Below are 18,447 nucleotides of genomic sequence, written 5' to 3' on the forward strand. Positions count from 1 at the left end.
CTTACTTGCACTTTGCTCTGCTGCAGATAAATCAAATAAAGTTCCTGTTATTGTGTCTATTCCTGTTATTATATCTATTACTCATCCTACAGGTGTCGATGATTGGTTTTCTGATTTAGTCTCTTAACAATTCTTAACAAACAATGGAGACAATGAAGCAGGTTTATCTTCTACTCTTCTTTCAAGGTAAATAATTTCCCAATTCCAGAATAATCTGATAGAATGAGATCCTGTGACTCCAGTCTCATGTTGTGTCATTGTCTCCAGGCTTCTATCTGGGCTATTTTTGTCAGCGGTGGACGTTTCCTCGTACATTTACTGCTCTGATGGGCTCCTGTGTGGAAATTCCTTGTACATATGATCCTGCACTATCCAGCACTGTATGGTACATATATAATAGTAGAAATTATCCAGAGATCCTAAACACCAAGGACTCGTCTTCAGTATTAAAGGAATATAGAAACCGAACCTCACTGGTGCCAGGAGAGAAGAGCTGTACCCTGCGGATAGATCCTGTGAGGAGAGAAGATAGTGACAGATATTATCCAGGGATCACAGAAAATAAATATATAAACGCATATTCTCGAATGCTTTCTCTCGATGTCATAGGTAAGTGTGCAACATGACCAGAAACCACTAGGAATCTTTTCGCCTGTGTTCTATCATTACTGTACGTCCATGGTTAGACATAGGTAGGTCCCAAACTCTCAAGAAAGAAGATACCTGGATATTATACCGCCTATAGGGAGTAGCTTCCCTATGAGTCAATGTCCAACTCTATAAAAGTCTAGAAAAATTCAAACACAAGTTTCTTCTCATCTCTGCTGTTTCTGGGTTCTAGTGCAAAATAAGGTGCTGGTTAGCTTGGTAGGAGACCTTTGATATGGGTCTGAGATAGTAATGTGTTTCTATGAGGAAAAAATCTGGTGTAGTAAGTCTTATAGGATAGGTTCCACTTCCTTGAAAAAATTTTGAAGCCGTTGTCTACAGATTGGTTCTCTTCCGGATGAGTCATAGAAAGGTAATTTGCATTTCTCAAGAAGCGCTGTTTAAGCCATAAGACTCTCTGTACCATGTTGGCGATCTCCTCAAGGAGGTACAGTAAATTATTCCCTAACTTTGTACAAGATTTTGAAGGTGAATTTGACAATTTGTACCCATTTATGAAAAAGAGCATTTGAGAGGCCAGACACTGATCTCTGCTTCATGGCTAAGTCCTAAACCCTTACAGGGGTTAGGACTCCTTACCACCTTATGCCTTACTCCTACAACCTTGCCGTAAATAAAAAATAAAAAAACATACTTACCCACTTGCTCTCCTGCTGCTTGCGCTATAAGATCTTCCATTCCTTTTATACCTTGACTTATTCTAATAGACTACTAAGAATAAGTAATGATGTCTGATGTTTAAATTATAATTCCACAGAAAAGACAAATGTTTGGATTTCTTGGAATGAACCTATGACGGAAGGAGAAGCTACCACTTTACGATGTTCTGCAGAACATACATGTTACTCCAGTCCTCCTTTTCTACAATGGAACAAACCGGGGGAAGTTAAGAATATGTCAGTGAAGATTTCTGAAGGATCCTGGAGAGAAGAATCAGAACTTACTTATATTCCTTCATATCTGGATGATGAGACTTCTGTTCGGTGCACTGTTACATTTCCTAATGGAAAAAGGACTCGTAGATCAACAGAACTGAAAATCTTTTGTATGTATTATAGGTGTCTGGGTACAATGAAACATTAGGCATACATTAGGCATAAAACTAGATATGCTGTTAGCATAATTTGCTTTACAAGGATATTTCCATTTAAAACATGCCCATACTCCTTTGCATAGTTTTCATGGTACTACAGAGAGGACAGTAAGCCAGGGATTCTTTATGCATCCCTATTTTACTGTCAGTAGATTTCCAGGGCTAGGTGCAGTGCCCTCAAATATGGAAGTCAACTCCCTAACTGAACGAAAGTAAGCTAACTCTGTTGTATACATTGTTGGCTTACTGTCAATTGGTTACTATGACGGGGGTTCCTGGACAGAAGCAGGAAGTTTTGGCACACACAGTAAACACTGAAAATTCTAGAGAGGTAAGTATGGCTTATATATTTTTTTCCTTTCTCTATTACTCTTATTCACTTGTGTTCTTTTCTTTTTACAGGTAGGATGTGTGGGCAACTATTTATTTATTTTACTTACTACTGGTAAACATCATCCTTTTCGAAGACAGGGCTGAGTGTTAGTCTGTAAAACATCTCATGTCGACCCTTCTTAATGTGCCCATATTTACAGGGGTCCTGGGAAGAACCAGCTATGGGCAGGCATGAAGCTTTTAAAAAGAGTGGTATGTGCCTGAGGTGGTAACAGGCTGGTATTATTAGGCTGGAAAGAGTCAAAATAAGTTTTCCACCCTGTTAAGGTCATGCTCTTATGTCTGTTTGGTTATGGAAAATAAATAATGTGAGGTATTTTCCATAACCAGCCACATAGAAACAAAGCAGTAACAGCCTGATCCTACCAGAGAATGACGAGCCATTTATATTGTCCTTCTCTATCCTAATAATGCCAGCATGTCACCACCCCAGGCTGTATTTTTGATGATCTACACCTGCTTGTACTCACCTCTTCCCAGTACTCCTGTGGTAGAGGGCATTGGGGTAACTAGAGGGTGGTTAATTTTACAGGCTAACACTACGCCATTTTCCAGGTTAACACTAAGCCCCAGCTTAGATGGATGCTTTCTACTAGAAAGCACCCAATTCGTAGCTACATATAAGTAAGAAAAAAGACACACATGTTTTTCAAGTTTATCAAAATAAAACCCTTTGTTAAATTTAGAAAGAAATCTTCTTTGTCTATTTTTTATAGTACCCTGGTTCATCTTCCTGTAAAAATATATAAACTTAATTAAAATGAAGAAAAGAAAAAAAAAAAATCCCCAGCTTTATCTGTGTTTAGTGTCACAGGGCTTCCCGGGCAAAAGCAGAAAGTTTTGGCGCTGGATGAGACGAAATTTGGTGCAATATAGGAACCTGTGCCAGAGGTTTATCAAACATGGTGTAAAATGAGACTGGCTCAGTTGTCCCTAGCAACCAATCAGATTCCACCTTTCATTCCTCCCAGACTCTTTGGAAGATGAAAGGTGGAATCTGATTGGTTGCTACGGGCAACTGAACCAGTTTTACTTTACACCATGTTTGATAAATCTCCCCCTATAAGTTTAATTTTCTAGACATCTTTATTAATAGTAAAGCAGAAAATTAGTTTATTACATTTTTAAACAAACTTTCTGTGTGTCTTACCACATAATATATCCCTCTAGTGGTTGGAGCTCAGATTTGTCTGATATAGATATATTCATTCCCCTATATATAGCAAAAATCTTTCTACTTGCAGCCACCACTAGGGGGAGCATATGAGCTGACTGCACCCATACTGCATAATTATTACATTTTCATTACTTTTAATTCTTCACACATGTACTGCATACTGAATTCATTTCCGCAGATGATGACCTGATGATGTCACATATTTGCTATACTAACTAAACCTGAATAATATTTTACCTTAACAGATGCCCCAAAAAATGTGACTGTCACCACCATCGAGATGGTAGATGAAATAATAGAGGGAAGTGATGTGAGGTTACAATGTAACAGCTTCTCCAAGCCTGATGTATCTGAGTATGAATGGTACAAAGGGAAAGAAAAATCCAGATTACCGGAGAGAGGACAGGAAATCACAGTGAGGAACGTGACCAGAGACATGGAGCCCTATTCCTGTACTGCCAGAAATCGTGTGGGGAGAGGAGAATCAGCCCTGACACAGATACCTGTACTATGTATGTATACAGATACCTGTACTGTGTATGTATACAGATACCTGTACTATGTATGTATACAGCAGGGGTGGGGAACCTTTTCCATGTCGAGGGCCGGTCGGGCCTTAATAAAATCATTCGAGGGCCGCACTCAATGTTATACCGTGCGCGGCAGTTAGTAGCGGGGGTTTGCAGCACCCGAACAAGGCAAAGTATTGTTCCCCTAATGCCCCTGCTATTGTAGTTAACCCTCTGTGATGCCCCTTGTACCTGATTTGAATCCTTAGTGATGCCCCTGGTAGCCTAGTTAACCCCCCAGCCATGTCCCTGGTGGCCTAGTTAACCCCCCCAGTCATGTCCCTGGTAGCCTAGTTAACTCCTCAGTCATGTCCCTGGTGGCCTAGTTAACTCCTCAGTCATGTCCCTGGTGGCCTAGTTAACTCCTCACTCATGTCCCTGGTAGCCTAGTTAACTCCTCAGTCATGTCTCTGGTGGCCTAGTTAACCCCCAGTCATGTCCCTGTTAGCCTAATTACCCCCCAGTCATGTCCCTGGTGGCCTAGTTAACTCCTCAGTCATGTCCCTGGTAGCCTAGTTAACTCCTCAGTCATGTCCCTGGTGGCCTAGTTAACTCCTCAGTCATGTCCCTGGTGGCCTAGTTAACTCCTCACTCATGTCCCTGGTAGCCTAGTTAACTCCTCAGTCATGTCCCTGGTGGCCTAGTTAACCCCCCCAGTCATGTCCCTGGTAGCCTAGTTAACCCCCAGTCATGTCCCTGGTGGCCTAGTAGTTAACCCCCCAGTCATGTCCCTTGTGGCCTAGTTAACCCCCCAGTCATGTCCCTGGTAGCCTAGTTACCCCCCCCCCCCCCCAGTCATGTCCCTGGTGGCCTAGTTAACCCCCAGTGTCTGCCCCAAATGAAAAAAATAAACATCCCACTCACCTTTCCTCCGCTCCCCTGCTGTCCAGTTCCTCTTCTCCCTCCTCTCTTCTGTGCCGGTCTTCTCCTGCAGGCGGCGCGCGATGAAATGACGTCATCGCGCGCGGCCCGCAGGAGTCAGAAGACGTGCGCCGCGCTGGTGAGGCAGGAGCCGGCATACAACACATCTTCCTGTGTCTGTGCCAGCTCCTGCCTCACCAGCGCGGCGCACGTCACAGGAGGGCAGGAGTCAGAAGATGTGCACCGCTCTGAGGGGAAGGAGCCCGCACTCACAGCATCCTCCTGGCAGCTGTCACAGACACAGGAGGATGCCGTGTGTGTCGGCTCCTTCTCCTCCAGAGCGGCGCATGTCACAGGGGAGCCGCGGGCCACATCCGGAGGTGTCAGGGGCCGGATGCGGCCCGCGGGCAGGAGGTTCCCCACCCCTGGTATACAGAGATACCTGTACTATGTATGTATACAGATACCTGTACTGTGGATGTATACAGATCCACAGTACAGGTATCTGTATATATACACAGTACAGGTATGTATACAGATACCTGTACTGTGGATGTATACAGATACCTGTACTATGTATGTATACAGATACCTGTACTATGTATGTATACAGAGATACCTGTACTATGTATGTATACAGATACCTGTACTATGTATGTATACAGAGATACCTGTACTATGTATGTATACAGATAACTGTACTGTGGATGTATACAGAGATACCTGTACTATGTATGTATACAGATACCAGTACTATGTATGTATACAGAGATACCTGTGCTATGTATGTATACAGATACCTGTACTATGTATGTATACAGAGATACCTGTACTATGTATGTATACAGAGATACCTGTACTGTGTATGTATACAGATACCTGTACTATGTATGTATACAGATATACCTGTACTATGTATGTATACAGATACCTGTACTATGTATGTATACAGAGATACCTGTACTATGTATGTATACAGATACCTGTACTATGTATGTATACAGATACCTGTACTATGTATGTATACAGAGATACCTGTACTGTGTATGTATACAGATACCTGTACTATGTATGTATACAGATACCTGTACTATGTATGTATACAGATACCTGTACTGTGTTTGTATACAGATACCCGTACTATATATGTATACAGATACCTGTGCTATGTATGTATACAGATACCTGTACTATGTATGTATACAGATACCTGTACTGTGTTTGTATACAGATACCTGTACTATGTATGTATACAGAGATACCTGTACTATGTATGTATACAGAGATACCTGTACTATGTATGTATACAGAGATACAACCAAAACCACCAAAAACCCTCTAAACCCTTAGACTAAATTCTCATTGTGTTATTGCGATACATTTAGAGCATGTGCAGTAACCTTTCAAAAAGAATGCTTGTTTATAATGTGGTGTTCTGACAGAACCATTAAGTTTAATGGGCCAAACTTACCCAACTAGTGACTATAGTGAGTTTCCCAAATAAATGTCTTCATTTTACATTATTGAAAAGTGAAGTCTACTGTGCTGTTTGACTCCTGCAGTGTCTGCTCAGCCAATCAAGAGCTAAAGCGGTGTCCCCCCCCTAAGCCACTGATTGGCTGAGCAGCCGATGCTGAACATAGAAAACATGAGTCGAGCTGAGGATGTTAAATATTACCCCCTCCCAACAAAGCACAGTTTTACACCAAAGTGGTTAAGTAGGGCTGCTCTGGATCCTCACTTAACCACCTGGTGGCCAGACTGTTCAGTCTGGCCCATAAGGGGTGTAAGTGGGGATACTATGCATACTAGTCCATCTGCCATGCTGAGCTCACCTTTCATTTTAAATTTAGTATATTTTGTTTACACATCTCTTTTTTACTCCCCCAACACATTGGCTAATGGCGAAGACTTGCATTTTAACTCCAGCAGCATGAGGTGCTCGGTCATGCATCGATCTCAATATGCTCGATAGAACATGCTTGCTCAACACTAATGTTCTATTGTTACTGAAGGCATTAAATTTTCATATATATATATATATATATATATATATATATTTATTTAATTTATTTTTATTTTTTTTTCCCTGTAGATGCAGCAACTGGAGTTCACATCACCATGAAGAATGGAAGCAAATTCACAGCATTGATCTGTGATTTCCTGAGCAGCCGTCCTGATGTCACTCACTACACCTGGATGAAGGATGGATCTATTTTACTCAGTGAGACAGGAAAGACTGTGACCCTATATAACAATGGGGAGAACAATGGGCAGTATTCATGTATCGCTCATAACATTGCTGGAAATTCCTCCTCAGAACAGGTCCATGTAGAACGTAAGTGTCCTGTAATGTGATATGCTTGTTCAAAAAAGCGAGCAGATAAAAGTACATGAGTCTGGCTGCCAAACGATCCCTGCTTCACAATCCCTATTCCTTAGATATTAAGAATAGAGATGAGCGAACCTCGAGCATGCTCGAGTCGATCCTAACCCGAACGTTCAGAATTTGATTAGCGGTGGCTGCTGAACTTGGATAAAGCTCTAAGGTTGTCTGGAAACATGGATACAGCCAATGACTATATCCATGTTTTCCACATAGCCTTAGGGCTTTATCCAACTTCAGCAGCCACCGCTAATCAAATGCCGAACGATTGGGTTCGGATGGACTTGAGCATGCTCCAGGTTCGCTCATCTTTAATTAAGAACCTTAGCATGGCATATTAGGACATTTCTGTAAAGCAGTGGGATCCCCCCCTTTGCCCAGGGGCATCCACCAGACTAAGCCCTGGCATTTTTTTAAATGTTCATTATTACTAAACTGTAGGTCATGGATTTAAAGTCTGAATCATTCTGGTACAGTAGTGCCGGATAAAATGTTTGACAGATACCCAGAATTAATCTGGTACACGATAGCCAGTTATTTTCTCACCTCTAGAGCACAGTGCAAAAGGAGTTAATAAATAAAATAGTATGCTCACCTGTCTGAGCTCCCCCAGTGTCCTCCTCTGGCTCTCCGGTGTTTTCAGCTGCCTCCATCCCGCTCAGCCAATCACTGACGGAGATGGGACAGCACTGCAGCCAATGATTGGCTGAGCATAATGTCACTCTTGTCACAGCCCCGTCAGCCAATTACTGGCTGTGGTGGTGTCCCATCTCAGTCAGTAATTGGATGAGTGGGATATTGGCAGCGGTGTGGGACACCAGAGACCAGAGAAGGAGGACATAAAGATAACATGGACAGGTAAGTATAGATAAGTAATTGTTGCAATCAGTTAGCTGTTTTAGTGTGGTTCAGTTTAGATAAACCCAAACTTTACATTAAAGTTTGGCAAACCTACTGCCGAACCAAACTTTTGAAAATTTTGCTCATCTCTAATACTGACATATGTAACTGCATCTCCCTGACCTTTCCTTCAATATAATTAAGGATTTAAATTTCTTATGATTAAAAAAAAATAATAATAATAAATAAAAACAACATGATAAAAAAATTACCCTGTACAAGTTGCAGTCCACATCACAACCACCAGGTGGCCACAGATAGACACGTAACATTTTCAGATCCTAACAGAGTGTCATGAAATCCTGTTTGCTTTTTAGCTAGTCGTTTTTATGTTAACTAGACATACATCTTGGGATACGTTGAGCCAAAACACATGTTCACACAATTTGGTTAAGTGCTTGAATTTCTCCCATTCAGCACAATATTAACCCCTTAAGGTCAAAGCCAATTTTCGATTTTGCGCTTGCATTTTTTCACCTAGAGACTTATATGAGCGCTTATTTTTTTCCGAAACCAATTGTACTTTGCAATGACAGGCATTATTTTTCCATAAAATATGCTGCGAAACCGGAAAAAAATCATTTGCGCTGACAAATTGAAAAAAAAAAACTAATTTGTTTTGATTTCGGGGAGTTTTGCATTTACGCCGTTCGCCCTATGGTAAAACTGACTTGTTGTGCATGTTCCGCAAGTTGTTCCGATTACAACGATATGTAACATGTATAACTTTTATATTATGTGATGGCTTTTAAAAAATTCAAACCATTGGTAACAAATATATGTTCCTTATGGTGCGTTCACACCTACAGGATCTGCAGCTGATTTTCTGCAGCAGATTTTATTTAAATAACTGAACACAGCATCAAATCTGCTGCAGATCTGCTGCAGATCCTGTAGGTGTGAACGCACCCTTAAAATCGCTCCATTCCCAGGCTTGTAGCGCCTTTATCCTTTGGTCTATGGGGCTGTGTCAGGTGACAAGTTTTTGCGCCATGATGTGATCTTTCTATCGGTACCTTTATTGCCCATATACGTCTTTTTGATCACTTTTTATTACATTTTTTCTGGATTTGATGCAACCAAAAATGAGCAATTTTGCACTTTGGAATTTTTTTGCGCTGACGCCGTTTACCGTGCGAGATCAGGAATGTGATTAATTAATAGTTCGGGCGATTACGCGCGCGGCGATAGCAAATATGTTTATTTATTTGTTTATTTGATAATTTATATTTATAAAATGGGAAAAGGGGGGTGATTTGGACTTTTATTAGGGGAGGGGATTTTTTTATTAATAAAAACACTTTTTTACTTTTTTTTTTACATAAACTAGAAGCCCCCCTGGGGGACTTGTATATACACAGCACTGATCTCTCATAGAGATCAATGCTGTGTATATACACAGCAATGATTCATCATATCGGTGATAGATTGCTATGGCCTGCTGCAGGCCACAGTAATCTATTGCCGAGCCGGGATCAGCGTCAGTGCGACACTGAGGCCCAGGCCGGCCAAAAGAACGGATCTCCCCCCCCCGCGATCGCTAAGGGATTAAGATATGCTATAAAAACACTCAAAAAGCTTTACCTATACACCAGTCACTGGGTGTTTGCACATAAGTGAGCACTTAAAGGGGTTATCCAGTGCCACAAAAACATGGCCACTTTCTTCCAGAGCACACATTGTCAATGAACATAAGCCCAAGGCCATAACCTTTAAAGGAGACCTGTTACCCCGGCTGCCGGGGTGAAGCCTGCCCGACTTCTTGGTATAGCCCCTTATGCTTATCCCCCTCTGAAGACCGCCCAACCCCCCGGTGGAGCCCATTATACTTACCCCTTCCTCGAAGTTCCGGTCCGGGCCCCGTCCTGCCGCCGAGAAATCCCCGTTGGAAGCCATGTGCGTGCTCACCAGAGATGAGTCCGATGTTCATAGAGAATGACTGGAGCAGTCATTCTCTATGGGCGTCGGACCCATCTCTGGTGAGCATGCACACGGCTTCCGACAGGGATTTCTTGGTGGCAGGACAGGGTCCGGGACCGGAACTTCGAGGAAGGGGTAAGTATAAGGGGCTCCACCGGGGGGTCGGGCAGTCTTCACCGCGACAGCTGGGGTGACAGGCTTCCTTTAAGTAACTACAGGCTTAAAAAAATTACCCCCGATTGTAGAGCTTCAGGATACCAATATTTCCTTAATAAATACAGACCCCCTTACAATACTCAATAAATACAGACCCCCTTACAATACTCAATAAATACAGACCCCCTTACAATACTCAATAAATACAAACCCCAGAACCCTTTAAAATTTCAGACTCCAGACAAAACCCAGTAGTCGTCTATAGCAGCTCACATTCCCCTTCTATGGATCCTGCTATTCTCGGCACACTTGTGGTCATGTGACTATATCCATGCCGTATCTCTCTCTCACTGCATTTAACATCAGAACACTACAATATCTGAGGTCAGGATTTATTTAGAAAGACTTACAGATAGTTCAGTAATCGAAGGGTAATTGTTTCCCTGCTTCTAGCCTCCTTATATTTTTTTTGCCTTTTTACAGGTGATGCAGTGGATTTACCTCTGATTCTGGGGACGGTCGCTGGAGTTTTCTTGATCCTTTTTTCCACACTGGTCGTCTTCCTTTGCACAAGGTGATTATAAGTAACAATGACAGCATACTTACTACTGTTTGAGTCCCAAATCATGAAACATTGCTGAAAACACCCTTTAAAAAAATTAGGTTTTTAAAAACTTCACTCACTTATTTTGTGGTCCACTGTCCTCTGTGGTCCTTTTGTTGTTTCTGCTGTCCTCTTGCGGTTTCTTCAGGTCACCCGCTTAATGCTGCCACCAAAACTTTTAAGCTGAACTCGTCTCGGCCTGGAAAGCCTGCTGAGCCAATCACTGGCCACTGCAGTGTCCTATCTCAGTCAGTGATTGGCTGTGCGGGTTGTCACTTCCGAGACAAGTCTGTCTCTGGAGTGGTGGCAGACGAATTCAACAGGGACTCAGAGAAACAGCAAGAGGACACTAGGGGAGCGTGGGGAGATAAGAATAAGATATTTATTTTGTTATAATTCAGATTTGGAGAAATGCAATTTGTGGGGGAAATTTTGATTGAAATCAGTTTGAGTTGGGACAATGCGGAAATTGTTCTGCTTATCTCCACTGAAACCATTTATAAAAGGTGAAAGGTGTAAATGTATGAATATAAGGAGATCAATGTTTATTAAACTAAACCTACATTTTAGAGTGTTTTCTTTTTACGGGCAGCCCTCCAGCTCTGCTGGATACTGTCATGACCGAGGTGTGGTCCTCGGTTCATAGGATATGCACTTTTGGCCATGAATTTATGTTAATTCTGTGTTATTTCGATTTGTAAGAGTTCTGTCTGAACACTGTCCTACTCCTTTTGCCTTGCTTACTGATTCACCTGCCACACCTGTGTCTGCTCTGCTGAGTTCCTTCCGGCCACTTCATGATTAACTTCTGTTTTGATTAGGTGATTGACATCTGGTTTCTCCACTCTTGCTGGATTCTGGACCCCTGTCCTGACTGGACCTCTGACTTTGTATATATACTTCCTCAGTCTGTTAACCCTTTGCTAGCTATTAGTCTTCCTAAAAGCATGCTTGCGTATCTTGTATCCATCTCTTCTATTGTTATCTGACTACTCCTTGTTATCTGGCTTCCCTGACCCCGGCTATTGTTATCTGACTACTCCTTGTTATCTGGCTTCCCTGACCCCTGCTATTATTATTATCTGACTACTCCTTGTTATCTGGCTTCCCTGACCTTTGCTATTGTTGCCTGACCATTCTTTGGATTTAGACTGTTTACTTTGCTGTCCATTTGGTTTGACCCCAGATTTCCAACTTCCCCTCATTTGTAAGTTTGTCTTGTCTGTGTTTTATATATCACATTACTGCAGGTTAGGGACTGTTGCCAAGTTGCCTGCAGTCAACTATGGTTGTCCGAGCCAAATAGACAGTGACAGTGGTCGGGGACAAGTTCAGGGTTCACCGTCTGTGTCCACCGTTTCCCTTCTGTGGCTAAACTCTACCTGCGGTTTGTAACAGATACTTATAACCTTTTAAACCTGTTTTTTTATTATATTCTTCATAACAGACAAAACAAGAAGTCTGCTCTTCCAACCTCTCCAATTCATGGGACAGTACCTGCCAGGATTCCTTGTGATGTAAGTATTGTACATGGCTAATGTATTACCCTTTTATTTCCCCATATACAGATGTAGTCGGCCTCATCTTGATCCCCACAACACTAACTTTATATAATGCATTATTGTCTGACTGTATCTCTGTGTCCATAGAGACCAGACCTTCAGGATTAGTAGAGAAACTTGTGACTGATCCAGATGGTCCGATTGTGACAAACACCTTATACCACACTCCAGTCTTCACTATTAGAGATGATCGAACATCGGGAAATCTTAGGTTCTATCAAACTCGAACCTTGTCGAACCTTCCGCATTTGATTCCCAATGCCTTCCCGGTCCGTGGGGAAGGAGGAGACAGCACGGGTACCGCCTGATATTCTGGGTTTTAGCCTAGGTAATAGACTGAATCACGATATTCCTGGCGGTACCCGGACTGTGTCCTCCTTCCCCCTGGACCGGGAAGGCATCGGGAATCAAATACAGAAGGTTTAACAAGGTTTAAGTTTGATAGATTTTCCGATATTCGATCATCTCTATTCACTATCACAGCTCAGCCTGTCAGTGGCTGCAATGGTATCCCACCTCAGCCATGGGGCGTGGTACTAAAGTCAAGAACTTGAGTCATGAACACTTAAGTATTTTGGTGCTCGCTCATCTCTGTTTAACATTAACTCTTGATGACTAGTATTATACTAGGACACCCAGACACAACATATTACTGTGACGGGTTAACACACTCAAGATAACCATGGCTTACAGCTGTATATCATATAACATGTGCCGATGTCCAATAGACCCGGTGCTAAACATTTTGATGCCGTTTATGTTCTCTTTTTAAAATAATTATCCATAGAACCCAATGGCTAAAGATCAGCATGGAAATATTGGGAATAATCGTCACTCTGAGGAGCCTTCCATGAGTTCAGGGTGAGTTTCCCTTGAATCTAATGGTTTACGTGTAGGCTGTACAACAGCATAGAGAGTATCCTGAAAGGATAACCAAATTTGTTTTGACTCGGGATAGTATCTCACTGTCTACATCTAGTTTATTGTTCTTTTCTACCCCACTTTGGCTTTGATCTTAGTATCTTCCTTCCTGGTTCTCTCTTAGCTTCTCAATTTTACTTTAATTCATAACTTTCCAGACACTTCCATGTGCCAGGACTCAACAAAAAGTCCCCCCCCCCAATCCGTATTCCGTTCCATTCATTATCTATGGTAGCCACAGAAACACACAAATACATAGTTTGCTTGCCCCCATACTGAATTAATGGAGTGGTTATGTGCATGCCCGACCCAGCACTTCATTCTAAGGAGACTTGAGGTCCCATTCTTGAGATCATTAGACCCCCCCCCCCCCCCCCCATGTAATCAGAAAGGAGACAACATGGGAAAACCCCTTCAAGGATTAAAATTTTTCATGCCCCAGTTCAGCTTGATATCATGACAAATACTCTTTCATATCCTGCCAAACCACCTGAGAGTGTTACATAGTATCAAAGGATAGTTTTACGTGTTTTTGTTATATCTTTAGGTCTCCACTGGATGTGGACATTGAACAAAATCCGATTTACAGCAATAGTGAGGTAAGTAATTCTATGAGAAGGTTAAAATTGTCTTCCTTTCTCTGCACTTCCTGGGATATAGTCAATAAAGCAAATTTACAATATAAATGAAGTGCTTCGTTACCTCAGCAATCGGCTTATCAACCGCAGCTGCCTTTATACTCCATGCTGCTCCGGGTGTTGGGAAAAGCTGGGTCTAGTCCTGGCAAATTGGGAAAAGTTTCCGAGGACTGGATCCAGTTTTTCCAGACATCGGGGAGGAGCGGCATGGAGTGCAAAGGCAGACGGCTGACAAGCTGAGGGCTGACCTAACAAATCACTTTTATTCTTTTAGGCTATCTTCTAACGGCCGTGATTTCCACGGAACTTACGTAGTGCTGCAGGCTAAAGGGATCCCAGCCGGAGTGTATACACATAGTATACGCTCCGGCTAGGATCCCTAGCGGCCGGCATCAGAACTCTGCGGCACTAAAGATCATCCGGGATGATCGGCCGTTCCATGACCTGGCTGGGTAACGGAACGGCCGGTCTCATATGAGGTCTGAACATGGTCTTATACTGTAAATTCGCTTATCTCTAGTAATCGCCCAAGCAGTCATTTATTACTCACCTAGTCACTTATTTCCCTTGTTGTACCGGTACTAAAACATGGCACCATTCCAATAAGTGGAAAACATATAAAATAAGGTTAAGATGACTCTCCAGATTGGGAACCCCCCTGTCTAGCAACTTTTTTTTTGGTTTCCAAGAGGAGAATGTCTTTACTGAAGACCTGCAAATGTGACGTAATATAGCAGCTGCACAGAACATTATAGGAAAGAGAATAACCCTGACTACACAGCATAGTTTACCATACTTTTTTTTTATCAACTGCGGCTGTTGATGCCAATGGAGACACAATCCCAATCATTAGCTACATCAACATCTTATCACTCCTACCATGGAGTAAGAGCAGTAGTAAAGATTTGCTGTCATGTCCCTCTCCTCATTTTAGGACTATATATGACTCGTTGACAACTATTATAAACACTGTACTTTTTTTTTTATTATTATTATCTAATATCTGTATTATATCTTGCAGGTAATTGAGCCATCAAATGAAGTTGAGTATTCTGTTATCTCCCATGCACAGCGTGACAAGGTGCAGCTAAGTACTGCCAAGTCCGGCCATGTAGAAGATGTGGAATATGCAACTTTGAAACGTTCTGGTTTAGGGGAATTGTGGACATCCAACAATTGTACCTGACAAGAAGATTAAAAAAAAATCCTTTTCCCTGGAAGACTTAGCACACCTGTGCAATAAACAAAAAGCCAAAGGCCTTACATGAGAACATTGTAATGTTGAATTCCTCCCCCTGATGTGCCTCTGGGTGAATTAGAATACAGATGATCATTAAAGTTCTCCGTAGACCATTTTTGATTAACTCTTCTACCAAGACAAAATTGTTAAGTGGACAAGTCCTTTACAAGATAAAGTCTTCTACTGTTTATATCTTACTTTTCCCCTAATTTTATTTACATACTTACAAGTTATATGATACATTATACTATTTTTACATTAGTGGTGTACATTACAGAATAATAAATCATTACATATTTATAATAAAAAAAGAACACTGTAAAATATGTGTTATTCTTGTATATAGGGTATTATAATAGTTATAGGTAAATAGGAGAAGGAAAGATGCGGTCACTCACCACAGAGTATGCCGTACGGTGCTTTATTAATCCAGGGATGAACACAGCTGGGAAGGGGGAAGGTGGAGAAGCGGGTGCTGGTCAGACAAACGTTTTCACGCGGTCACGCTCTTCGTCAGGTCTGGTACACGTCACACCGGTAGGGGTGTGCTTAAAACAGGTGTGTAATTAACATGTGAAATACAAAAGTGAATACAAAACACACATTAAAACCAAAAGCGATGTAACACTTAAAACAGGAGAGCATTAACCCTTAGGGGACACAGCCAGTTTTTATTTTTGCATTTTTGTTTTTCCCTCCTCGTGTATATAAGGCCATAGCGCCTGCATTTTTCCACCTAGAGACCCAAGTGAGCCCTTATTTTTTGCGCAACTAATTGTACTTTGCTATGGCAGATGTAATTTTTGCCTAAAATGTGCTGGGAAACCAGAAAAAAATTCAAAGTGTGGTGAAATTGAAAAAAAAAACGCATTTCTTTTATTTGGGGGAAATGTGTTTTTACGCCATTCACCCTGGGGTAAAACTGACTTGTTATATATGTTCCTCAAGTTGTTACAATTAAAACGATATGTAACATGTATAACTTATATTGTATCTGATGGCCTGTAAAAAATTCAAACCGTTGTTAACAAATATACGTCACTTAAAATGGCTCCATTCCCAGGCTTATAGCGCTTTTATCCTTTGGTCTATGGGTCTGTGTGAGGTGTCATTTTTTGCGCCATGATGTGATCTTTCTATCGGTACCTTGATTGCGCATATACGACTTTTTGATCGCTTTTTATTACAATTATTCTGGATTTGATGCGACAGAAATTGCGCAATTTTGCACTTTGGGATTTTTTTGCGCTGACGCCGTTTACCGTGTGAGATCAGGAATGTGATTAATTAATAGTTTGGGCGATTACGTACGCGGCGATAGCAAACATGTTTGTTTATTAATTAATTTATTTATTTTTATTTATAAAATGGGGAAAGGGGGGTGATTCAGACTTTTATTAGGGGAGGGGGTTTTGTGTTATTAAAAATACATTTTTCTTTTACTTTACACATATACTAGAAGCCCCCCTGGGGGACTTCTAGTATATGTACTCTGATCTCTCATAGAGATCCATGCAGTATAGTTATACTGCATGAATCCATGAGATCGGTGTTCTATTGCTTTTGGCTGCTGCAGCCAAATGCAATAGAATGCCGAGCCGGGATCAGCGCCATTACGGCGCAGACCCCGGCCCGGGAAGGATGCGGGGATCGCCCCCCCGCAATCGCGCCGCAGGGGGGCGATCCCCCCCACTAGACCACCAGGTATGTGTTTTAAGAAGTATTTAGAAGCAGCTGTCAACTTTGACAGCTGCTTCTAAGTACTTAATTAGCGGGCACGGCGATCGGACCGTGCCCGCTAATAGCCGCGAGCCCGGGCTACACGCGGCACCCGGGATCGCGGCAGTTCAGAGGGTGGTCGCCGCGCGACCCCCCTCTGAACTCCCATAGCGGCACGAGGACGTTCAATAACGTCCTGGTGCAGCTATGGGTTAAGATCTGTCCTTTCGTTCAGGCCAGATACACCAGTGGCATCTAACCTGATGATCCATTTTGTTTCGCATTTTAGTAGTGCTTTGCTTTGAGTTATATTTTTGTATATAGGAGCAGTATTATAGTAGTTATATCCCTGTATATAGGAGCAGTATTATAGTAGTTATATTCCTGTATATAGGGGCAGTATTATAGTAGTTATATTCCAGTATATAGCAGTATTATAGTAGTTATATTCCTGTATATAGGAGCAGTATTATAGTAGTTATATTCTTGTACATAGGGAGCAGTATTATAGTAGTTATATTCCTGTATATAGGAGCAGTATTATAGTAGTTATATTCCTGTATATAGGAGGCAGTATTATAGTAGTTATATTCCTGTATATAGGAGCAGTATTATAGTAGTTATAGAAGCTAATAGATACAGGTGCCGGCACTGCCTGATCGCCAACCAATGTGTATGAGGCTATCACAGTCCCGGGAGTGGATCTCCGTGACCACACGGATCTATGCAAGGGGTGCTCGGACGGAGCGAAGACAATATAGTGTATCAAAAAAGAATAAATCCAAGCACTCACCCCGATAGTAGACCTTCGGTGGGTTTATTTGCACATAACAGGGAGGGAGATGGTAGCGGTGCGGGAGCGCAGCAGACAACGCTGCGCTCCCGCACCGCTACCATCTCCCTCCCTGTTATGTGCAAATAAACCCACCGAAGGTCTACTATCGGGGTGAGTGCTTGGATTTATTCTTTTTTGATACATTATAGTAGTTATATTCCTGTATATAGGAGCAGTATTATAGTAGTTATATTCTTGTATATAGGAGCAGTATTATAGTAGTTATATTCCTGTATATAGGAGCAGTAGTATTATAGTAGTTATATTCCTGTATATAGGAGCAGTAGTATAGTAGTATGGTGCACTTATTGTGATGTTGATAAAGTGCACTTAACTTGCTCAACTTTATTTCATACACCTACCAGGACCAGTTTAGCAAAACTGTTAGAGGCTGTGGACCTTTCATGTGGGGAAGGAGGAGAGTGCCCGACTACCGCCTGGAATTCTGGGTTTCAGCCTAGGTAATAGCCTATTACCTGTTTGATCATCTCTAATAGCAAGGTCCCAACCTCACAGTGTTTAAGGGTAAAACCAAGGTTCCCTTAGACCCCGCGTTGTGACCTTAATTCAGGATCCGACGTCCCGGCCATGAGACATGTGACACATCTATTAAGATAAAAGGGCAGGTGATTATTTTCAGGAGTTTATGTTTCAGATGACCCGAACTATCAACCTAATTCTCGACAAATAAATATTAGTGAGTCCCTTTTCATTATTATCCCCCAAATGCCCCCAAACCAAAATGTGTTCACTTTATTTCCTATTTAATACCATGTGACAATCTGATTAAAAAAAATCTCCCAG

The 18,447-nt window shown here is 41.9% G+C and overlaps 1 protein-coding gene across 1 annotated transcript; it reads left to right on the forward strand.

The window, feature by feature from the left end:
* The first annotated feature begins 115 nt into the window (after window positions 1-115).
* LOC138768818 (B-cell receptor CD22-like) lies at window positions 116-13,155 on the forward strand. Its single transcript, XM_069946774.1, has 7 exons — window positions 116-186; window positions 268-609; window positions 1,427-1,714; window positions 6,858-7,100; window positions 10,608-10,698; window positions 12,176-12,245; window positions 13,078-13,155. The coding sequence occupies exons 1-7, from the start codon at window positions 144-146 to the stop codon at window positions 13,153-13,155; spliced, it is 1,155 nt and encodes a 384-aa protein (XP_069802875.1). The 5' UTR covers window positions 116-143.
* Window positions 13,156-18,447: the final 5,292 nt, after the last annotated feature.

Source organism: Dendropsophus ebraccatus, chromosome 12, assembly GCF_027789765.1.
Source record: "Dendropsophus ebraccatus isolate aDenEbr1 chromosome 12, aDenEbr1.pat, whole genome shotgun sequence".
Lineage (NCBI taxonomy): Eukaryota > Metazoa > Chordata > Amphibia > Anura > Hylidae > Dendropsophus > Dendropsophus ebraccatus.

What these genes read in the sequence shown, in the direction of transcription:
- LOC138768818 (XM_069946774.1), top strand. Translation starts at nt 144, where the DNA reads ATGGAGACAATGAAGCAGGTTTATCTTCTACTCTTCTTTCAAG. An exon ending in GTCGTCTTCCTTTGCACAAG is followed by an intron (nt 10,699 to 12,175) that starts GTGATTATAAGT and finishes TCTTCATAACAG; the next exon opens with ACAAAACAAGAAGTCTGCTC. An exon ending in CTGCCAGGATTCCTTGTGAT is followed by an intron (nt 12,246 to 13,077) that starts GTAAGTATTGTA and finishes AATTATCCATAG; the next exon opens with AACCCAATGGCTAAAGATCA.